The sequence below is a fragment of the Macaca nemestrina genome, chromosome 2 (assembly GCF_043159975.1).
Source record: "Macaca nemestrina isolate mMacNem1 chromosome 2, mMacNem.hap1, whole genome shotgun sequence".
In the NCBI taxonomy this organism is placed as follows: domain Eukaryota; kingdom Metazoa; phylum Chordata; class Mammalia; order Primates; family Cercopithecidae; genus Macaca; species Macaca nemestrina.
The window spans coordinates 33,650,826-33,675,697 of NC_092126.1; the positions used below are offsets into that span (position 1 = coordinate 33,650,826).

At 35.0% G+C, this 24,872-nt stretch overlaps 1 protein-coding gene across 7 annotated transcripts in view; it reads left to right on the forward strand.

Annotated features, from left to right (window-relative positions):
* LOC105490383 (ATPase secretory pathway Ca2+ transporting 1) overlaps positions 1-24,872 on the forward strand; it is a 158,670-nt gene that overhangs the window by 80,811 nt on the left and 52,987 nt on the right. For all 7 annotated transcript variants that reach the window (XM_011755905.2, XM_011755906.2, XM_071090895.1 and 4 more), the window contains 7 exons: positions 1,197-1,258; positions 2,104-2,212; positions 14,279-14,434; positions 15,476-15,544; positions 16,562-16,637; positions 19,992-20,058; positions 24,659-24,783. In XM_011755905.2, coding sequence (XP_011754207.1) covers positions 1,197-1,258; positions 2,104-2,212; positions 14,279-14,434; positions 15,476-15,544; positions 16,562-16,637; positions 19,992-20,058; positions 24,659-24,783 — 664 coding nt within the window. The remainder of the gene's footprint in view (positions 1-1,196; positions 1,259-2,103; positions 2,213-14,278; positions 14,435-15,475; positions 15,545-16,561; positions 16,638-19,991; positions 20,059-24,658; positions 24,784-24,872) is intronic.

Here is a 24,872-nt window from a genome sequence, read left to right on the forward strand (position 1 = left end):
GATGTCACCTTACAATAAATTTGAAAAATGACTTTTAGGCATTTATTAGGTTTTAGGTGGTATGTTTAATGATCATTTTGATATAGAGGTATCTGTATAATTGTAGGGAGTAGAGGCTAAGAAACCAGAAGAGATAGGTAAAGATTGGGCAGCATCTATGTCATTTATTACTGGGATCTAGGATTGGTGGGTATTTTCTAGCATATTACAGAATTTTGGGGTAAACTTCCAAATTCCTTAATATCCTTCATGTGTTTGGGGTGTTGTCTTATGATTTTTACATTTGTAGATTTTCCTTATATTTGTCACTCTAAGATTAAGTAGAGACTGATTATGTTCTAAGTTATTCTTACATAGCCTTGTGTTTTCTATTTGAAGTTTGTGATGGATAGGACATTTTGACTGGTATTAGCACTGCAGTCATTTCAAAACACTCCCAACCTTTCTACCTCCACTATTTGCCTCTCCCTCTTTTGACTTTAGATTAGAAGATTCTTTTGCTTACTGCAGACATGAGGCAAAAATAGCAGTGATGTGTGATGCAAGACTGCTCATGGAAATGTGGACTAAGTAGTAGTGTGAGTTGAAGGATGTTTCTGACCCTCAGCTATTTGTTATCTGGATTGAAGAAGGCTGGAAATCACATTGTTAGAACTCCTGAGAATTTTCCCTTTTGGATACACAGTTTGAATGGGAACTGAGTCTGTCAGTATAGAGCCAACCACATCTTATTCCTTGTTTATCCCATGTTTGTTCTAAGCAAACTTACTTTGTAAACCACTGCTGTTAGCATGGGCTTAAATCCCTAAAGCAAATGTTGTTTACAGTTAATTTTCTTTGACTTCTGTGGTCATTAGACAGTTAACATAAGAGTATCTAAATTTTAAGGCTCAATAACCTAAAACTTTTAATGACTCAAATTATGTACTCTTTGGACATACTAGTCAGTTTTCATCTTTTTTCTAAATAACCTTAGGTTTGTACATTGAATATTAAAATGTAAAACTGAGAATATTTAATTATCAAAATTGATCTCTACAATTTAACATTTTAAAATAAGGGACAAGCTTTTCTGGGTAAGAATATAAGCACAAGTAAAGGAAAAGATGAGAATTGGGGGAAATTTTAAAATAATGATTGAGGTGGAATATATTCATAGGAACAAAATTAAATTCTACTTTTTTTTGTTTGAATAGGAGTATCGTTCAGAAAAATCTCTTGAAGAATTGAGTAAACTTGTGCCACCAGAATGCCATTGGTATGATCCTTTTTTTGGTATGGATTTCCGCTCCTTTAAAAATAGAAGTTGAATGTGACTAGTACCGTATGTATTGTTATCCTCACTTTGTCTGAACATAAGGAAGACACTATTAATCTGACACAAAAAGTTCCTGGTCTCATTAATGTAGCAAAACTGTACCATTGAAAACTTTAAAGTCTGAGATTCTTGAGACATGGATGTATTTAACAGATTTTTTATTTTTTTTTGAGACATAGTCTGGCTCTGTCACCCAGGCTGGAGTGCAGTGGCACAATCTCGGCTCACTGCAAGCTCCACCTCCTGGGTTCACGCCATTCTCCTGCCTCAGACTCCTGTGTAGCTGGGACTACAGGCGCCCACCACCAAGCCCAGCTTATTTTTTGTATTTTTAGTAGAGGTGGGGTTTCACCATGTTAGCCAGGACGGTCTTGATCTCCTGACGTCGTGATCCACCTGTCTCGGCCTCCCAAAGTGTTGGGATTACAGGTGTGAGCCACAGTGCCTGGCTGTATTTAACGGATTGTGTGTGTGTGTGTGTGTGTGTGTGCGCGCGTGCGTGCGCACAAGTATGTGCTAAACAGTGTTCTGGGTATAGAGATTCACAATCAAACAGACCCAGGTGATTCAAAAGGTTGCTTCAATTTGCACATTTTACATTTGAACAAGTAATTCGTTTTTCAAGTGATTTTCTGTCATCTTGGCATCTTAATTGTTTAGAAACAATCTTTTTCTTGGTTCTTATATTTGCCTTTTCCTCAGACAAGCCTACTGGAAATAATTTTTTAAGATAAGTTGCATGAATTTTTTTTTTTAACCATGGTTGTTTCTATTTCATGTTACAGTGTGCGCGAAGGAAAATTGGAGCATACACTTGCTCGAGACTTGGTTCCAGGTGATACAGTTTGCCTTTCTGTTGGGGACAGAGTTCCTGCTGACTTACGCTTGTTTGAGGTAAGTTTGGGGATCTGATTGTAATAAGTGAAAATACGTGGATGTAGATTAAAGGCTAAACATTGCCAGTTTTAGGGAATTAACACATAGTTGATTTGAAACATTTGGTATTCTACTTTAAAATGTGACATGTATAAACTTTTTTTTTTCCTTAAAATATATCTGTCTCTAGCATCTTTTGAGGTGTCTGTTTAGTCAATCAGCAGATCTTTATAGAAACCTGCATGTTAGGGACTGTGGGAGATACAAAGATGATATGATAGAATACTTGTGACTAGGGAACATACTATGTGTACATAAATTACTCACCATAAAATAGAACTCAGTAATTGAGTAAGAGAAGTTCAAAGAATAGGTTATAGACATTTAAAGAAGGGAGAGGTTCCACCTGATTTGAATGGGATCAGAATATGCCTCAGACCACATGGCTTTGACAGTGATAATTGAAGAGTAGTACTGGACAAAGATGGGGAAGACAATGAAGCAACACCATTCAGATCACTATAAACATTACAGTGTATGAAACTCTGCTGGGATATGGTAAGGATAGAAAATGTGTGATGGAATCAGATTTCAGAGGCCTTGGATACTAGGCTTAATTTCAGATTTTTTTGGTTAGGAATTACATTTTGAGGCTCCTGTGCAGTAGGCAAATAATGTTATCCTTAGTCTGGCTACAGTGTGTAGAATAGATTGAAGAACTGGAAAATGGTTTCAGAACCCGTTAGTATGCAGGTCTTATCCACCATTGGAATTAAGCTGTTTGTTAACACCTACAGAGCGGTCAGTCTTTAAATACTATGGCCAAAAGTTTGAGTGTTCTCATAGATGCTATAGAAGGCCTGAAAAACCTTTCAGACTATAGTGAGAACAAACTTGGCTTAATCTTTAAGCAGAGGCCTTTTTTCCAAATATTTGAAATTTATCCTTAGAAAGCTAGTGGATTGCTTTAATTGGGTGACCAGGAATAATTGACAATATTGCAAGTGCTATTAATTTTACTTCATTATCTTTTTTTGTCCTCTTTGAGGTCTTTTTAATGTTAATTCTTTTCTACTCTTCCCCTTTCCTTCAGTACCTAATATTTTGTCGATGACAATACTTTGAATTATTCTTCCTCAGAGATTAAGTAGTCTTGTCACTTGGCATAAATTATCTTCCCCCTCCCCCAGAAAACCCTAATTTCAATTCATGGAGTTGATGCCATTCTTTATTCTGGGCTGCTTCTCTTCCAGTTGAGAAGCAGAACTTCTCATTGGGATAGTTAGAAGACGGTGTTTCCCGTTTGCATGGTTCGAGAAGTATAATGATAGAAGCTTCAAGACACCATTAGGGCTTGCTAAAACTATTTTAGGGTTTTCATTTAACTAAGAGTTGATTGACTTGACAGTTAATTATTTCAAAGTTCACATGTAAACAGGAAAGAAAACCTGTCAGTATGGATTAGTATGTGTTTTATCTACTCAGCAAATATATATTGAAGACATTATAAATTTTTTATTTTATTTTTATTTGTTTTTGAGACTGAGTCTCACTCTGTTGCTCAGGCTGGAGTGCAATGATGTAATCTTAGCTTACTGCAGTCTCCATCTCCCGGGTTCAAGCAATTCTCCTGCCTCAGGCTCCCAAGCAGCTGAGATTACAGGTGCCTGCCACCATGCCTGGCTAATTTTTTAGTATTTTTAGTAGAGACGGGGTTTTGCCGTGTTGGCCAGGCTGGTTTTGAGCTCCTGACCTCAGGTGATCCACCTGCCTCAGCCTCCCAAAGTGCTGGGATTACAGTCGTGAGCCACCGCTCCCGGCCGACATTGTGAATTTAATAAGAATTGTAAGCATATGTCTTGTGGAGTAATTTATTAGTTATTATTGTTTTCCCCGTACTTGTTAACTTTGCAAGCACTTCATCAGCACATTTTATTCTGCAGTACTGTAGTTAGGTTGATTTTGTTCTAGTTAATCCACTTTGACAGATATAGTTGAATATTTTTTATTCTCTCTACCTTAATTCTGCCCTATTTGTTTTGCCTATTACCTGGTACCCCAAACAGACTTTTGCAACTACTTTGTCTGCAGATTGAAATAACCTTCTTTAAAGAGTTGGGGGTCTTTTATCCTGCATCTAAATTTAAATGTACTGACTTAAGATATAGGCTGATAAAGTCAGTTTCTCTTCTGGACGTAGAAGCTGCTAGATTTTTGAAATTAAATTGGCTTATTGGAGTTTTGTTGGCTCAGTTTGGCTGTGGTGAGCTTTGGATAATTTTGTAAGGCTAGCTGGTCATTTAATACTACTGTATGAAATAAACTGTCATTTAGGGTTTAAAGGAACCAGAAAACTCCTTAGTCAGCTTTGGGATATCATTAATTTCCTCCAAAGCACATAGATTTCACTTTAGAGAAAGCAAGTGAACTTCTGCTATGTAGTTAGTTCCCTTACAGACTAGGCCTAAAGCCAGGGTTGCAACTTCAGTGTCATCATTTTGCAACTGTCATAAATTTTAGTGCTTTCAGATTTTGACTGTAAACTTGCCTGGGTCCTCAGCAACTTCTTGTTAGTGCATTCAGTGACCTGACTGCTGTACAACTTTTGTCTGGTACAACTTTTATCTTCATAAGTTGTGTCTTAACTTGGGCTGCTTTTAACAAAATACCATGCCATTTATTTTTCACAGTTACGGAGGCTGGAAGTTCAAGGTCAAGGTCTGGCACGGTTTGGTTTCTGGTGAGGACCCTTGCTAGCTTGAGATGGCTATCTTCTTGCAGTGTCCTCACGTGGCAGAGACACCAATTTCTCTCTCTTCCTCTTATACAGCCCCTAATGGCATCATTAGGACTACTTCATGACCTCATCTAACCCTAATTACTTCCCAGGGCCCCATCTCCAAATACTATAACGTTGACTGTAGAGCTACAGCACATGACTTTTTGGGATACATAGTTAAGACTGTAACAGGTTGAGACTGCCATTTTGTTTATACTTTTTAAAGACTAATATTGATAACCTAAGGAATTGTGTAGTTTTCCCCTTGCCTGTATCAGGTTTTCAGAAGCCAGTGGTTGAGTCAAGATAGTTTTCCCATGGTATCCACTAGGGATCGGTCCTAGTAGATCCACAGAGAGCAAAATCCAAAGATGCTCAAGTCCCTTATGTACAATTGAGTAGTATTTATATATAACCTTTGCACATTTTTCTGTATACTTTAAATCATCTGTAGATTACTTATAACTCCTAATAAAATATAAATGCTATGTCAACGGTTGTTATACTGTATTTAAAAACTTTTATATTGTTTTTTACTGTTGTATTTTTTGTATTTTTTAAGTTATACTTTGAATATTTTCCGCCTGTGATTGGTTGACTCCACTGCTACAGAGGGAGGACTGTATGGTTGGTGGCAGTGGCGTTTCCAGCAGGAGCCTGAGAGGCATTGATGGAGCTAGGACAGTAAAACTTAGAGAAATTGAGCTTTGGGCATGTTCTTTGTTTTTTTTTTCCCCCTGAGGGTTTTTATTTTAACTTGTAGTGTTATTTGAGAAGAGGCAGCCCTGGCCAGTTACTTGATGATAACCAATGGATTGGTCAAACAGTGACTTTAGATGAAGCAATCTTATTGACTGTGTATGCCTGGATAACAGTACTTTTTATTTTTATTTTTATTTTATTTTTTATTATTATACTTTAAGTTCTAGGGTACATGTGCACAACGTGCAGGTTCGTTATATATGTATACATGTGCCATGTTGGTGTGCTGTACCCGTTAACTTGCATTTGCATTTACATTAGGTATATCTCCTAATGCTATGGCTCCCCGCCCCCCGCCCCCCGCCCACGACAGGCCCTGGTGTGTGATGTTCCCCACCCGGTGTCCAAGTGTTCTCATTGTTCAGTTCCCACCTATGAGTGAGAACATGCGGTGTTTGGTTTTGTGTCCTTGTGATATTTTGCTCAGAATGATGGTTTCCAGCTTCATCCATGTCCCTACAAAGGACATGAACTCATCCTTTTTTATGGCCACGTAGTATTCCATGGTGTATATGTGCCACATTTTCTTAATCCAGTCTATCATTGAACAGTACATTTTGCCTTTGTGAAAACACAGCATATTTTTGATATTGTTCCAGGTAAAGTCTATATCAATATTTGATTAAAGAACTCTTTGTAAGAAAAAACAATGTGAGGGTCAGATGAAAAAAGGTTGTGGGTTTTCTTTGTTTGTTTGTTGTTTTGTCTTATGAAAATGTTTTACCTCTCTGAACTATAACTTTCTAAGCCCAATAATACATTGCTTGAAATGATAGCAAGATTTTCTTTCACTTGAAGTTCTGAATAAGTCCTTTGACACTTTGCTTTGTGGTTCATATGCGTACAGTTGGCCCACATCATTTTTTTAAACCTGTTTATGATCTGATGATTTTCTAAATGTATCAGACTCCTTTCAGAGAATTACCACTTGGGCTAGCAGCCAAGATTAAGCTGTTTTTATGATACTGGATTACCAGGCCATTTTAATCTGGGCAGAAAGGTTAGTTCTATTAGGAGTCAGCATCTACTGAGGCCAAGCTCAGGAATTCGAACTTAAGAACACGCCAGTGGGCATTATATTGTGAGCCATTTTTCAATCTCATGAATCCTTGTACTTTGTTATAGTATAGCAGTTTGGCTCAGTGAGTAGTTTTTGGTGTCTTCAGGGCTTGCTCCTTTCTATTCCCTAGTTCTAAGGAGAAGTAAAAACCAAAGATAATGGGCATGATTGAGCCAGCACAGATATACTTTGGCTACCTGCCACCTGAAGGAGTCAGAAATAATCTCCTTGACTGGAACCCCATGTAGCCATTATGTTTGTATTTGTGAGGCTCACATTCTTGCACCGTCTGTTGTTAAGACCCACTAACAAGCAGCTTCCTCCACGTTGGGTAAATCCATTACCAGAGCAATCATTCTGTGTCAAGCATTCTGATTTCCTGAGTTAATAAAATACATGTTCCATTTACTCAATGAAAAAATATTCTGGTAAAACCCAGGTTACAATTCTGATTTGGTTTGGTATGCTTTTTCAAAAAATAATCTTTTCAAATATTTGATAAAATGTAAGCATATAGTGATATTTTAAATTTACTTATGTTGGTAATGAAGCTAATTTAGGCAATTGTAATCCATTTCTTAGGAAATCGGTCTGTTATGAAACCATTTTCACCATTTAGCACATATTTGAAAACCATGTACGGCACATTGTACCAGGCTTCAGGGCTTAGAAGTGAAAAAGATAGTTTGTGCCCTCCCCATTGGCAGACACCAGCTTGCAAACAACTGTGATTCAAAGAATGATACGTGTCTGCTCATGAAATGAATTGACCATGTGAGCTTAGGCAAGCCACTTGATTTTTTCAGGCCTGTTCTGTCACTGTGACATAGAGTTGCCCTAGAGCAATGCATTCCAACTTCTAATGTGCATAGGAGTCAGCTGGGCTCTGTTTTGGCAGGTGTGGGGTGGGGCCTGAGATTCTGCATACTTAACCAGCTTTTAGACCATGCCAAAAGCTCTAGTCCATCCACCACATTTAAAAAAAAAATACATATTAAAACAGCTTTATTAAGATATAATGTGCATATCATACAGTTCACATATTTAAGGTGTATCCTTCAGTGGTTTTCAGTATATTCACAGTTGTACACCCATCACTACCATCTAATTATAGAGCATTTTCATCACTCTCAAAATAAAACCCTTACCTTTTAGCTTTCATTCTGTATTTTCCCTGCCTCTAGCAGCCACTAATCGCTTGCCACTGAAATACATTTGCCTATTCTGGACATTTCATATAAGTAGAATCACATAATATGTAGTCTTTCATGTCTGGCCTCTTTCATTTAACATAATGTTTTTAGGTACTCCAAGTATGTCATTGTTTTTTACTGCCAAAGAATTTTCCATTGTAAGGATTTATATCACATAGTTGGTGAATTTAATCCATTTACACTTACAGGGGTTGCTGATAGGAAAGGAATTCTGTTGTTACTTGTTTCCTATTTGCGTTATCTTTTTATGTTCCTCAATTTCTCCATTGTGCCCTTCTTTGTGTGTGTTTTTTTTTACACCCCTCTGATTGATTTTTTTTTTGATGTACCTTTTTTATTTCCTCGAGTTCTTTTCTCTGCATACTTTTTACTTATTTTCTTAGTGATTACATGTGGATTACAGTGAACATCCTAATCTTATAACAATTTAGTTTGAAGTGATACCAACTTTGCTTCAGTAGCATACAAAATTGTACAGCCCACACCTCCCTCATCTTTGTTATTGTTGCAAATGACATCTTTATGCATTCTGTGCCCATTAATATAGATTTATAAGCATTTTATGCATTTATACATTTTTAATTATATAGGAAGCAAACACAGGAGTCATGAACTCAACATACATATGTTTACCTACATAGTTAGCTTCATTGGAATTCTTTATGTCTTCATATGGCTTTGAGTTACTTTCTACTTTCTTATTTCGGCCTAAAGGGCTGTCTCTTAGCATTTCTTATGAGTCAGGTCTGACTAGTGATGAACTTTTTAAGCTTTTGTTTATTTAGGAATTTAAAAATTTCTCCTTCATTTTTAAAAGGTAATGTTGCCAGATAGAAAATTATTGGTTGACAGTTTTTTTTCTGAATATTGTAAATGTCTGTTCTTTTTGACCTCTATGTTTTCTGATTAGGAATAAGCTATTAATCTTAATGAAAATTCTGTTATGTGATAAGTTGTTACTGTGGCTGTTTTCAAGATTCTGTCTTTATCTTTCAATGGTTTGATTAGAATGTGTCTCATTGTGGATGTCTTTGAGTTTATTCTATTTGGATTTCATTGAGCTCCTTGGTTGTGTAGATTTATGTCTTTCATCAAGTTGGGGAAGTGTTCAGCCATTTTATCTTCAGCTATTTCTGTCACCTCATTTTTCCTTCTGAGATTGTACTGGCATACCTCATTTTATCATGCTTCAAAGATAATGCATTTTAAAAAATATATTAATAGATTTGTGGCAACCCTGTGTCAGGCAAGTCTGTTGGCGCCATTTTTCCAACAGCATGGTGCTCACTTTGTGTCTCTGTGTCACATTTTGGTAATTCTCACAGTATTTCAAACTTTTTCAATATTATGTCTATTATGGTGATCTGTAATCAGTGATCTTTGCTGTTACTGTTAAAATTGTTTTGGGGCACCATTAACTATGTTCATGTAAGACCATGAATGTAATCAATAAATGTTGCATGTTTTCTGACTGCTGCATTGTCCAACTGCTGTTTCCCTCTCCTTGGACTTTCCTGTTCTCTGAGAAACAACAATATGGAAATTAAGCCAATTAGTAACCCTACAGTGGCCTCTTAAGTGTTCAAGTGAAGGAAATATCACGTCTTTCACTTTAAGTCAAAAGCTAGAAATAATTAAGCTTAGTGAGGAATGCATGTCAAAAGCTAAGATAGGCTGAAAGCTAGGCCTCTTGCCTCAAACAATTAGCCAAGTTGTGAATGCAAAGAAAAAGTTTTTGAAGGAAATTAAAAGTGCTGTTCCAGTGAACACACAAATGATAAGAAGTAAAACATCCTTATTGTGGATATGAAGAAAGGTTGAAAGGTTTTGGTAAAACGTAAAAGCAGCCACAATATTCCCTTAAACCAAACCTAATCCAGAGCAGGACCATAACTCTCTTCAGTTCTGTGAAGGCTGAGAGAAGTGAGGAAGCTGCCAAAGGAAAGTTTGAAGCTTGCAGAGGTTGGTTCATGAGGTTTAAGTAAAGAAGCCATCTCTATAACATATAAGGGCAAGATGAAGCAGCAGATGTTGGTGGAGAAGCTGCAGCAAGTTACTCAGAAGATGTAGCTAAGATCATTGAGGAAGGTGGTTATACCGAACGTTTTCAATGTAGATGAAACAGCTGTATCTTCTGAATAACTTTTTCTGTATACTCAAATCAGAAAGTTAGCAATTTATGTAAGCATTTACCACGGGATAAAATTAATTTCATGTATTGTTTTCAGTAATACATAACACTTGGTTGGTTTGGCTTTGAGTGTTAATAAGTTACATACGTGAAGATTTTAAATTACGTTTTCTTCATTTGCATAAACAGTGAGGTATCTTAATTTTTGAAAGCAGAAGTAAGACATTTTGTGATCAGGCAGCTACAGGTGAATATTTTGGAAGATTGTTTCTGGGGAGAGAAATCCATTTCTAATTTGCTTTTTAATGATTTGCTTTTAATTCTAGACTGGAGAGGTGATTGCCTTATCGGTATACTGTATGTCAAACAGTTCTTTAGCTTAAGAAATTATTTGTAGCTGCCAGTTGTTCCATGTTAACCTGAATTTTTAAAAGTACTTTCTGCCTTTCAGGAAACCTTTGTGACTGGCATTTGATTTCTTTCTCCCTAGTGTTTTATGTGAATAATAATCTTGTGAATTTTTCCAATCATTTTTATTGTGTAGCTATTAAATATTTAGACTGTGGATTATATAGTCATCTTGATTCTTATTATATTCTGATTTTTGAACTGCTTTATAGCATATTCACACCTCCACCAGAGTGCTTGAAGAAGAATGAAAGTGAAAATCGGTTTTCTTGTTCATTAACAGGTCTTCTGAGGGTTTAGTACTTCAACTTTTGGCTAGGTGTCATGGGGCTGTCTGATTCTTTGATTTCACTTTATCCTACCTTTCCCTCTCTCATGAATGCAATGAATAATGACTGTAATATCTTTCTTCTCAGATGAATTAAATTGTGACTTTATTAAACTGTAATAGGCTTGCCTCATTTATTAAATTCCACCTTTTCTTTCCCTCTACTCCCTCAAAATGACTTCCTAGGAAAACTCTTGCAATCACTATTAAGAGAAGATAACTTGTGACTTAGAAAGTGTTCGTATTCAACAGATAGTTAAAATCTTTGCAGATCAGGACATTGTAAGATTTAGACACATTTCATGTTAATTTCAGTTTTAGTTACAAATTTATAATGATATAGAAAAAAATTAGGGTCCTGAGCCCCTTTTTCTTCCACATTAGCTTGTCTATTACACCAGACAAGGGCTCTCTTAAGTGATTATTGTTCTGAGGCTGAAACCAAAGAGCTAGGTCGCTTACAGAGCCATGAAATCATGCTTTTCCTCTTTTTAAAAACAGCAGATTAAAAAAAAAATTCCTTCTCTATTAGTCACTTCATGTTAGTATTTATCCATGTTTAAGATTTACATTTAAAGCAAAAGTCTTCAAAGGGAAAACATGAGTTTTACGTCTCTTAGGGAAGGAATTCTGTAAATTTCTACAAGTATTTATTTTTAAATATTAGTGGATCTCTTTTCTAGTTAAGATCTTGGAAAATTACGTGCAACTCTGATTGTTGTAACAAGCATTAAACATGAGCTTGCTAAATAAAATGAACCTTACATAAATTTACTTGTAATTCAGAAAATACATAATATTTTTCATAAATTTGCTTTATGTGTTATACCTGTCTTTTTCTATAAGTGGTTACAAAATTGGGGAGGAGAAATAATTTGTAGATTGATCCTCTAAATAAGAGGAATCTGGAGTTAAAATCTTTCAACACTGGAATTTTATCTGCATAGCGTTCTACCTCTATAATGTTGGGTGAGTTACTTAACCTTTCAGTGCCTGTAAAGCAGGGATAATAATAGTAATTACTTGCCTCATAGGAGTTGTTAGTAGGATTAAATGTGATAATTTAGCATAGGTATGTGGCATAGTGCCTAGCAGATTGTAAGCAATGAAATGTCAGCCGATTTTTAGTATTGGCATTATCTTTGAAGAAAGGCCCATTTTAAGATTTGTTTCTCTTGCCTTGCTAATAAATGTGTTAGTGTGAAAAGTTAAATAGTTTCAAGGTTAACGTGGAAAGAAAAGTCAAATAAATATGTTCCTTTAATAAAGAAAAATTCACTTGCCTTTGAACATGGCAGGTGTTTTTTAAATCTTCAGTTGGGTTAAGGTAATGAACCCAAATTTATTAACTGGTTTGTGTTTGTATACACAATTAATGTTAAATGCAAAATCCTTTAACGTCTAAAGGACTATTGATCTGTGTTTTAAAGAATAATTTTTGTAAGCTTATTTTGATACGAAAATGCATTCCATTGTCATACTATTTAAACTTTTGGGAAATGCTATCACAATTTTGTCTCTTTGGAGTTATATTTATTTTCATGATGAATATTTTAAAACTTACAATCTAATGTAAACTCTTATTTTTGCAGTTACGTGTTTGCCTAACACACAAACACACCAAGCATGTTCCTGCCCCCAAGGTCTTTGTACTTTTTGTTCCCTTTACGGGAAATCCACTCTCCCTAATTATGGCCCAGCCTTCGAGCTCTCAGGTCTATCAGGGCTCTGCAGAGGATTACCTGGTTTTGGGGAATGTTTTCTTCTAAAGTGTGACTCTATCTTCATTATGTTTGTTGTTTTCCCCCACCTGGCATTATATATTATATACTTGTGCTTGTTTAAAATCACTTTCCCATTAATATCCAAGGATAGAAACTTTGTTTTCTTCACTGCTGATTCTCCTACTGTGTGTGATAAAGTACAGGGCATGGTACGTTGTAAGCAGTAATAAATATTTGTTAAGTGAATGTAGGAATGTTGTTGGTCAAATTAAAACAGTTTTGTTGCGGAGATGAAGATTCTGTGAACCAATTTTTAATAATAATTTTACATGAGGTTATTTGAGGTTTTTATGCTCAGAAATGAACCATTTTAAAAGATGTAATTTATAACTTTTCACCCCCTGCCAAAAAAAAAGAAAAAGAAGATATAAATTTAACGTACATAGTGTGAACTGAGAATTAAGAAAGACCTGATTGAGAATACTGACTCAACTTAAAATAGCAGTGATACTGTGCAGTAATTTATCCTGTTTTCTTTCCGGGAACTTGCTCAGTGCCTAACACTGATAGTCAATAAATGTTGGGTGAATGAATGAGCCTGTAAAATCAGTAAAGTCATGAACTAATTCCTAGTTTGTTAAAGAGTACCCTAAGGACCCTTGAATAATTGCTTCTGGAATAAAATGGATGGAAGTTTGCAACAGAATCACCTGGAGGGCTTGTAAATACAGTCTGTTAGGTTGACTTTCTCTACCTTGTGTTGGAGGTGGAGCAAAGGACTCTTCTAACAAGTTCTGAGGTAGTGGATGTGATGCTGTCCTCCGTTGAGAACCGTTGCTGTATACCTTTATTCCTGTTGAGGTGATTCACATTAATGTATTGAAGGTTTTGAGAAGCACTGCAGTAGAGGAAGCTGTTTAACTCTTAACTATTTCTGACTTACTTGGCCCTAGTCCTCTCCCCCACTTGTTTGTGTGTATGTATCTATCTATCTATACTCATAAAATAGTTTTTTTTTTCCTTTTTTCTGTATGCTTGGGTAGGTAAATACTGTGTCAGGAGTGAAGTCTTCAAAATTGAGCCCTATTGCAGAGTTGGAAGATACTATGATAGTTATGATCTGCATGAAAACATTTGTATACATTTTTGAGTCTTGCAAATTATAATTTGGAATAAACGTAGGGATGTATAGCAAGAATAATTTTATGAAAATTGATTCCAAAATGAAATGATTTCTAAGTGACATTTTTCCCCTTTATTCATGTATCACTTTCAGTCATCATCAGTGGTTTTAATCTGCCAAGCCATTTTTCTAGAACTTTAGGGACTTGACAAAATTAGGAAATAATATTTTGTCATGAAAAGTTGAGTTTTCTGTAGATGAAGATTGTGTCTTAGCTAGTGTCAAATTTTTCCTAGTTGTATTTTCAATTTTGGACTAATCTAGTCTCATGGTACAACATTCTACTTTGCATGTCTTAGATTTTGTTGACTTAATTGTATTTTAAAATATGATTGTACTGATTCTGGTCTTTTGTCTTAGAGTGATGGTTTTGATACAAGATGTGGCTAATCAATGGAAAAGGGATATTTGAGGAAGAAGTGATGATAGTTATGTACTCTAGAGATGTTAAGTGTAGCACAATATTTGAATCTGGGATTCTTTATGTTCCCTAAGGCTGTGGATCTTTCCATTGATGAGTCCAGCTTGACAGGTGAGACAACGCCTTGTTCTAAGGTGACAGCTCCTCAGCCAGCTGCAACTAATGGAGCTCTTGCATCAAGAAGTAACATTGCCTTTATGGGAACACTGGTCAGATGTGGCAAAGCAAAGGTAAATTTTTTTTCCTGTTGTGAAAAAAGCAGTACCTTTGTTTTAAATTATTTTCTCAATTATTTTTTGCTGATTTTATGTGGAATTTTTCAAATACATGACAAAAGATAAAATTGAACTTAACCCATTACATCTATTTGTGAAACGGGAGAATCTGTGTCCCTGAAGTATAACATTTCCATAGTTCTGCTATTTCCCAGATAATGGATAATCCTCATTACCTGTTTCTTTTTAAAGAGAGAAACAGTGGTTTCATGGATGTGTTTATTATTAGTTAAATAAATTTTTAATTTAGTTGATATGATACTGGCTGTAATAATCTGACTATATATTGTTCACCTGTTGATCGATTTCAAATGCTTCATATCCTGAATTCCGGTACTCCACCAGTGCAAAAGACACCATTCACTAAGGGTAAAAAGAAACTATATTAAATGTCTCCTATTGAGTATAATACATATTTGTATTTCAGAAATACTAATATAGGCAAAAAATAGGCCTCAGAATTGAGTCTGCAATACGTTTTGTTTTGAGACGGAGTCTCACTCTGTTGTCCAGTCTGGAGTGCAGTGGCATGATCTTGGCTCTCTGCAACCTTCACCTCCCAGGTTCAAGTGATTCTCCTGCCTCAGCCTCCCGTGTAGCAGGGATTACAGGCACATCCCACCACGCCTGGCTAATTTTTTGTATTTTTAGTAGAGATGACATTTCACCATGTGGGCCAGGCTGATCTCAAACTCCTGACCTCAAGTGATCCACCCTGCCTTGGCCACTCAAAAGTATTGGGATTATAGGCGTGAACCGCAGCACCCGGCCAGCAATACATTTAATGTAATGTTTGTTTCCAGGGTTTAAATCATGAGGGGCAAATGGTTATGACAGTAACATAAAAAAGTAAATTTGCTAAGGAAATCTTACGAGTGTGTATGTTAGACATCTTCACTGTAGGTAAGACTTTGAAAGTTGTTGGATGTGTGTGTGTATGTGTTTTGGTTTACATTTCATCTGGATGTAAATGTATTTTCCTGTTTTTCCCCTTAGGGTGTTGTCATTGGAACAGGAGAAAATTCTGAATTTGGGGAGGTGTTTAAAATGATGCAAGCAGAAGAGGTGAGTACTTAATATGTTAATGATGTATTTGTTCCAAATCTGGAATTCTTCATTGTAAGTAGAGAATATTGGATTATTTTGTATACTGTTGAGAGCAATATTTTATTCAGAATGGAAATCACTTGTCTCTGTTTAGAAACATAATTGGAAAGCCTGTAATTGAAAAGGTCTAAATTGATGTTGTTAGTATTCTAAAGGATTTTGAGCTTTACTCATTGTTTATAGCAGAAAAAGGCTTATAACCACTTATTTGTAGATCTTATTATTTTCAGAAATTAGTGTTGTAATTTTAAGGATTAGTAATTAGTATATTTGTACCTTGGAATATGTCTCCTATCAAATTTTTTCAACTTCACGTAATTCCAAGTAAGGGTGGCAGGGAAAAGATTGCCAAGTAAAATAACCTACAAAATATTCTTGGCTAAAAGTATTAAAGATGAGTTCATTTTAAATACTTTCTTATTTAAAAGGAAGTTGCATTATGCAAATGTCATGTTATCCCCAAATCCTCTGGATTTCTCAGGTAACCTGCCAAAACTCCAGTATGTGATGCAGAGTGGGAACTCATTCCAAGAGGCGTGGTAGTGAAGGGATGAATAGAGAAGAGGGTTAGCAGATGAGGGGGGATTAAAAGACCTGGGTTACTAGCATGTTTGTGGATACAGAAAGGGGAAAATTGGAAAAGTAAGTGAGAGAGCAGCTGATGGTAATGAAGTCCTGCAGTGGTTGGTAGGAAGGAGAACAGATTTTTCCTCAGAAGGAAGCATGGGGGAGAACGGACCTTTTCAAATAAACAGGTTTTTAAAAGTAGAAAATTTCTATTCCTCACTGTGTGACCTTGGGCATTGTGTAAAATCTAAGTCTCAGTTTTCTCAGTGAAGGTGATTATTTACCTTATGGGAGAGTTGGATGGTTAACTTAAGAATTGCTTTGTCAGGCACTTAGCAAGTCCCTGACACTTGATAAAGCTTAGTAAATATAGCTAATTGTGGTGACACTCTTTTTCAATTTATCAAGGCACCAAAAACCCCTCTGCAGAAGAGCATGGACCTCTTAGGAAAACAACTTTCCTTTTACTCCTTTGGTATAATAGGTAAGAGAAGAGTGAGTATGTATATATTTTTATTTGAGTTTTCTTTTTTGAATGTGAAGGGTGGTGGTATTCTAGTTTTATTTATTGGCTTTCTTTTTTTTATTAAGTTTAATGCTTTTTAAAATTGTAAGACTACTAGTCATTGTTCATTTCAACAAAGAAAAAATAGAACTCTGATTCTTGTACTCAGAAAATATTTCTTTAAACATTTTAGTATTTGTCTTTCAAGAATGTAATACTGTAGTTTTATGGACTGCTTTTCTATTTTTATTTCACATGTCCTGTCATAAAACTCTTGTCATTAGATTGATGCTCACACAAAACAAGTATAAAGTTTGTATAGTATTCTATTTTGTGGGAAAACATATAAGAAGACCTCTTCTAGACATTTAGGATTTTTTGAGGTTTTTTTTTGTTATATAAATACTTCTCCAGTGTGGCTATCTTCTGGTAAATACCTCTCTTTTTTAAGGAAAAATTCTTAGAAATAAAGTTATTTAGTCAAAGGGGATCCATGTAACTTTTAAATTTTTGGCCAGCTTTAAGTGTTGTCATTAACTTCAACTGTAAATAAAAGAGTTCTCATTATTTGATTTGACAGTTCATTATTAGGGAAACCGAATGCTTTGTCATGTGTGGGTTGATCATTTTTATTTCATTTTATGACCTGCCAACAATTTCTTTTGTCCGTTTTCCTGTGTCTTGAGTCTTAGATTGATAAAAGCTTTTTATATGACTAGATTTTCAGTATTTTTGTTGTATAAGTTATAAGTATTTTTTTCCCATTTAAATTGCCTTTGAGGCATGTAGAATAAACTTGGTAAGAGGGCAATATATGTAATTATTTATGCCTAGTGTTCCATTATTGGATCGTTAAGCATGTGGAAGTTATTTATATCCTACTGCTCAAGGTCATTGCCAAGGTCTGATTGCAAAAATTCAAAAAATTGCAACCTCAGACACAAATGGGTTAAAACATCCCCTCTTCCATGAGATTCTGTTATCACCCTCCTATTGATAATCTCTGCAATTAAGTTGGTTTTGTTCTATTCCTAAAGATTTCCCAACCTCATGTTTATAAGAACATTTATTAAAACATTGTTTTATAGCTTTTTATTTTTGACATTTTACTGTTTTATTTAAAATTTATTTTAGTACATGGCTTAAGGCAGAGTTTTAACTTTTTTACTCAAGTTAATTATCCCATTAATTCTGTAATCCAGTCTTTATTCATGGGTTGAAGTCATGTTTTTATCACACATTAAGCACTTGCATTAATTTTGGAGTCTTTTCTCCTTTAATTTTCTTACCATGTTAATTATTCCAGCTAACTTAGTATTTCAAAGCCAGTAATACATTTTTTTTTTTTTTTTTTTTTTGGAGACAGAGTCTCACTCTTGTTGCTCAGGCTGAAGTGCAATGACACAATCCCGGCTGACTGCAACCTCTGCCTCCCAGGGTTCAAGCGATTTCCCTGCCTCAGCCTCTCAAGTAGCTGGGATTACAGGTGTGTGCCACCACACCTGGCTAATTTTTTAATTTTATTTTTAATAGACGCAGGGTTTTACCACATTGGCCAGGCTGGTCTTGAACTCCTGAACTCACGTGATTGCCCACCTCAGCCTCCCAAAGTGCTGGGATTACAGGAGTAATGCAATTTTGAAGCACTATTTCTGTTAATACAATATTAGTTGAAATAACTTCTTAAATAGTAATTCTGTTTATCCATCTATCTTCATTGTAAACATAAAGTAGAAGGTAGGAAGTTATCTTAGTTTTTTTCACTGGTGTGTATGCCCTCATAACTTCTTTCATTTGATTATTGCTCTTTTCTAGAAATTTTATAGTGAATTTGATAAACTGAAGGACATTCTAGCCAATTAAATCTTTGTAGTTTCTATTAGCACTATATCATAAAACCATTTCAAGTTTAGTAATAAATATGTTTCAACTTTATGATTATCTGGTTTTATGTTAGTATATCACATTGGACATAATTTCTCTTGCCAAGGTCAAGAGCTAGATAAGGGGGTCAGCAATTGTTTTTTTTTTTTGTAAAGGACTAGATAGTAAATATTTTAGTCCATATGGTCTCTGTTGGAAATAGTTTACTTTGCCATTAGCATGAAAACAATCATAGAAAATATGCATATAAATGAGTGTGGCTATGTTCCAACAAATTTCATTCACAAAAGCAGACAAGAGACCCACAGATTATAGTTTGCTGACCCCTGGTATAATCCTTTGGACATAATTTCTTCCATCATGATAGTGTTTGGTATAGGATCTTAGAAGGTTACTATTTGGATAATTATTCTTTAGTTATACAAAGATGAAAAAAACCTTGTCTTGGGGGCCGGGCGCAGTGGCTCAAGCCTGTAATCCCAGCACTTTGGGAGGCTGAAATGGGTGGATCACGAGGTCAGGAGATCGAGACCATCCTGGCTAATACGGTGAAACCCTGTCTCTACTAAAAAATACAAAAACTAGCCGGGCGAGGTAGCCTGTAGTCCCAGCTACTCGGGAGGCTGAGGCAGGAGAACGGCGTGAACCCGGGAGGCGGAGCTTGCAGTGAGCTGAGATCCGGCCACTGCACTCCAGCCTGGGCGACAAAGCGAGACTCCGTCTCAAAAAAAAAAAAAAAAAAAAAAAACCTTATCTTAAATGTTCATATTGATTTACAATCTTGAGATAGCTTTATTTTATCAAACTTCTGATGAATCTGTTTGGTTTTTCCTTACAAACCTGCTTGTGTGCCCCTTTACCCCTGTTCTTTTCAAAGATAAAAGGTTAAAGCAAGGAGTATTGGTTTAATTGATTTTTAAATTTTTGAAATGCCTTGAAAGTAGTAATTTTTAGATGTTAGTGCAATCGTAGGTGCTTAACGTAAGGCACATCACTTTTTGAGCCAAGTCCTAAGTGTCCCTTTTTATGTAGTATGGATTTGCTGAGAAGTGTCTGGATATTGTGTTATGGAAAATGAAGTTTTAGGGTTTAATTTTGCATATTTGATATTAAATAGAAGACCCATATGTTTGCTGCCACCTTCTGTTTTTCATTGTATGAAAATACTGGTAAGTTTTTAAAAAATAGTAAGATACTGCTTTAAGGGATAGATGGGAGCAGTGTCAACCAAAAGTAAAACTGTGTGAGCACACATGTACATATGTGATTATGCACCGTATTCACATTAAGCAGTGTTAACTTTAAAAAATGGATTTTTATAAAATCTCGTAATTGTGATCCAATATGCTTTCCCTTTTGTTGTCAAGGGATGTTTTAGATGCGTTCAGCTTGTTCTGTTCCTTCTAGGTGATTGTATGTAAAAGGGAAAAATAACTATTTCTCTTTCAGGAATCATTATGTTGGTTGGCTGGTTACTGGGAAAAGATATCCTGGAAATGTTTACTATTAGTGTAAGGTAAGTTCCAATACTTCATAATTGGAGTCTCTTTTGCCCTTTTATTTCTCTAATGGACATAGCTTATGTTTTATTATGGAGATCAATATTACATGGAGCCCATACGAGTATAATATTGCTACATAAATGGTTCAGAAGTCATATATTAAAATTACCTCCAGAAAAATGAAAACGTATATATATGGTAATGAAGAAAACCCACACTAGATGTCTGGAATTACTAATGCATTATTGCCTTTTTATATATAAATAGACAATTAAGGATTGTCTAATTGAAAATTAGCAGCATGAAAGAGAAAGTTCACAATATAGAAATTGAATAATCAATTTCAGAGGAAAACGAAACGTTGAAGAAATGAAGACAAATTTAAAAACCAAGTGTTTGTATTTTCGGAGACGTGTGAAGAAACTGCATCCATGAGATAGATTGTTGTAGAAAAGGATCAGAGAACAAAAAGAGTTTTTAGAAATTAAGATTATGAATGCTGAAATTAAAAATTCAATTGAAGGAGTGTAATATAAATTCAAAGAGGTCCCCCCCCCAAAAAAAGTAAAAAGTCTTAGAAAGAATGAGATAAAATGATGAAGAGGAATAATTTCAGAAATACCATTTCTAACTAATTGGAGTTTCAAAAAGATGTAAGGAGAAATTATGTAAGATATGACACACAAATATTTTCTCACACTAAGGCAAAATAAGTCTTTATAGATTGAAAGGATTCACTAAATGCCAAGCAGAATGGAAAAAACTTCAAACTTGATACATAATTGTGAAACTAAAGAAAAAATGTCAGGACATCTACAAAGGAAGGGTAACTACGCTGGCATCAGACTTCTCATTAGCAACTGCAGTTTCTACCACAGAGTCTTTTTAGGTTCTTCTAAACATTCCAACTCACAAGACTTTCACAGACCACATCTGATACCTGTGCCCTGAACACAGCAGGGTAACTTCAGGCAGCCTTCTGAGAGTCTGCAGCAGTCCATGTAGCAGTTCACTCAAGTAAAAGGAGATAAGGTCAACCTTGTGAGTGTGGGATTTACCTTGGGTTAAAATATCTCTATGAGAGACATATTTTGAAACATGTGTTTCCAGATGCCTGCAAGGGACGTGTCTAGTTACAAGAGTTACTACACTTGAGAAACTCAAAGCTATGACTTCCTATAAGATAATTATAACTTTCCTCGTCTAGAGAGATTTTATTAGTCCCTTAATCCCTTAATCATAGCAGTGTTACCTAGCAGCATATTTGATATATTATTCTTACCAGGTCACTAGGTGAATAGAACTGGAGTTAATCAAATCCAGAAGGGGAAGATTATTTTATTAGCTCTTCATCCATAGCAACATCAGATTGCATTAGAATACAGTGGAGCAGTGATAACAGATTACGGGGCAAATGATCATAAATCTGTAAATTAGGCCTAGCCAAAGGATTGGTCCGATTAGTTACAAATAAGTAGGCAAGTAGAATATTCATTTCCTACCCATCCTTGTATGAAATTCCAGCAAAACACGGGTGAAGGAAAGGAAGATGATAATAGACATAAGAAAGGGCAAGAACTTACTTAGGCATCTAAGGAAAAGAAATCCTGGTAGACATCTGTTGTAGGCATAGGAAATATTTCAAATATTAGAACAAAAGTCAATGTCTTTCAAAAAGAAAAGTCAAATAGATTACAAGGAATCTGAATGAATGAGAAGTAAAAAGATATTTGTGATATAGTGAAGGAATGTGTTTTTTTTTTATTTCTCAAGGGGGTGAAAATGCAATTTGAAACTCTTGGTTTAAATTTGTATTTAAAAAAGCCATGGGTTAAATACAAAATAAATTTAAAATGGGGAATAAGTTTGAGATATTAAACACTGACATATTATCCATTGGATCATTTTTAGTTTTTGAGGATTTGGGGTTTTATTTGAGTTCTTTTTGTACAGATTGACATATCATAACTTTTATTTTTTCTTCAAGGTCTTCCAAAGTACAAGAAACTTAAAAATTTTCAAATAGAATAAAACATTCTATTTTGCAATTCTGTTTTGCAGTGTGGATCCACTGGAATCTTTTATAAATATAAGCTACATTATGGGACCTTTAATGATCCTATTTTTCCTCTTTCTTGAAGTATTTTACAATTTCTTCACCCTAGGAATTATTTGCAAGAGTACTGAAGATGACTAAAACAATAAGAAAGCAGAAAAATGATGGAATCATTTAGAAGGTTGATGTAATAAAATGAATCATCACTATTCTCTTATTATTAGGTTTCTTATTGTGCTGCCTAAGGTATTGCATCATGTAAAAGAAGTCAAAAGGCACAATCTTTAGGTTTGTTTGTTATAGCTTTCATTGAACAAAAGTGAGAATTCAAAATTTTTCACTTTCTACTATAATGGCAAAGAGAATAATTGGCAGAGAAGACTTTTCACAATTATTAGGCAAATCAGAAGATCAGTGCAAGGAGCCAAGTAGAAGCACTGTAGGCTATAATGATGTGGGTGAAATTAATCTTATAAGTGAAATCTCAAGACTGAGTCTTTGGATGATGATACTCTAGATCTTCTCAAACTCCTTAATTTTGATGAGTGAGCAGTCTGTTTTTAAGGACAAAAAAGAAAAAGGTATTCTCTTCCAGTTAATCATTCTGCAGCAAGGACTCTATCATGCAGTAGTTTTTACCAAGAATCTGGACCATCTCTTTTTGCTAAACGAATGTATGACCCTATTTCATTCATCTTTTATGATGCTTGTTTACCAGCATTGACTTCATACTGCATTTAAATGGAGAAATGCTGAAGACTGGTATGAATATAAAAGTGATTAAAAGGAAATAGATTATGCAGAAGTAGAAAAATTCATTGGATTCATCATTGTAATTGGTGTTTATAAATCTAAAATTGAAAATGTTTTGCAGTCATGGACCAAAGAAGGTAGCTCTTCTCTTTTCAACACAATTGGGAACCATCAATGGTTTTAGAAGTATTGCAATTTGACAGAACAGATGCAAGAAAGAAGAACTAGATTGATAAGCTAGAGCCTGTTAGAAATATGTTTTGAAATCTGAAATCAGTATTTATAAGATAAGTATGTTCCAAGTTCACCAAAAACAGTGGATGAGCAGTTAGTTACATCCAAAATATGTTACCCATTTCAGGTATAGATGCCTTCAAGTCCAGGAATAGTTTTGGGTTATCGTTAAATTGAAAATTTAGAGTGAAGTTTTTTACAATTTATTTATTCGTCTGCAAAGTTTTGCTAAGATGATTTAAATATAAAAGATTGAAAAGATTCATTGTATCTAGATTGTAAGTGATGATGCCTATTTTTCCTTAATGGAAGCATTTTAAAAAGGAAAAAAAAAAAAAAGAAAAAAGAAAAAAAAGGATTCCCTTTGAACTAGGAACATTCTCTTTGAGTAGCCCAAAGGAGAAAAGGAAGTATTAATGATAATACGTATTTCTTGACTCTTCAGTGTGTATTGTTTAGCTAATAATATTGTTGCTTATTTGCTTTCAACTTTAAAATCAACCAGTAAATAAAGCATGAAAAAGCCAATTATGGTTATAGAAACGGATGCTAATGTACTAGATTACGCAAAGAAAAGGTGATGGAAATTAGGAAGTAGAAGCAGCAGAGGGAACAGTGGTAGAATGAAGGGTTGGATTGCTTATGTCCTTATTTCTAGCAGAGTCAAGAGATAGTATTTGGAATGGCACAAAGAAAGACTTGTCATTTTTTAATTATAAAAGACAAGAGTGAAATGATTTTTTAAACTGTGATAAAATACACATATCATAAAAATTTAGTTTTAAGGAGTTAAGTTGGTGGAGTTAAGTATGGTCACAGTGTTTTACAACTGTTAACCACTATCTAGATTCAGAACCTTTTCATCATGCCAGAAGAAAACCCTGTACACATTAAGCAGTCGCTCCCCAGTTTCCCTCTTCCCCTAGTCCCTGGCAACCATTCACTAATCTGCTGTCTCTATGGATTTGCCTTTTCAAGATATTTCATATAAATGGAATGATAGAATATGGGACCTTTTGTATCTGTCTTTTTTCACTTAGCAAGGTTTTCAGGGTTTTCAAGGTTTATTCATGTTGTAACGTGTTAGTACTTCATTCCTTTTTGTGGCTAAAGTAATATTCCATTGCATGGATGTCACAATTTTACATTTATCAGTTGATGAATATTTGGCCTGTTTCCATCTTTTGGCTATCGTGAATAGTGTTGCTGTGAACATTGATAAGTTTTTGTTTGAACGTTTATAGTTATCTGTATTTTATAGATGAGGACAGTAAACTGCAGACCTAGATTAGTAAGTAGCTCTGGATCACACAAGTAAAAGATGGTGAAGCCAGGGATACAAATCCAGGCAATTTGATGTCAGAACCTACATTTTTTAACCACTGTGCTTAACCTGGCAGCTACTAGGTATCCAGTAAATGTTAACTTTCTCTTCCTTTTGAGAAGTTTATTTTTTAGGTATTGACTATATTAATTTTGCATTTTATTAAGCTTTAAGTAACATCCAATTTAAATTTTGCTGTGAGTACTGTTTAACCTATATTTTAATACTTTGTATATATTGGTTATAGTTTGGCTGTAGCAGCAATTCCTGAAGGTCTCCCCATTGTGGTCACAGTGACACTAGCTCTTGGTGTTATGAGAATGGTGAAGAAAAGGGCCATTGTGAAAAAACTGCCTATTGTTGAAACTCTGGGTAAGTCTGTGTTAAGAGCATTCTTATGCAATGATGCATAAGTTTATGTCAATAGTGAATCATCTCAGAGTTTTACAATTTTTATCTTA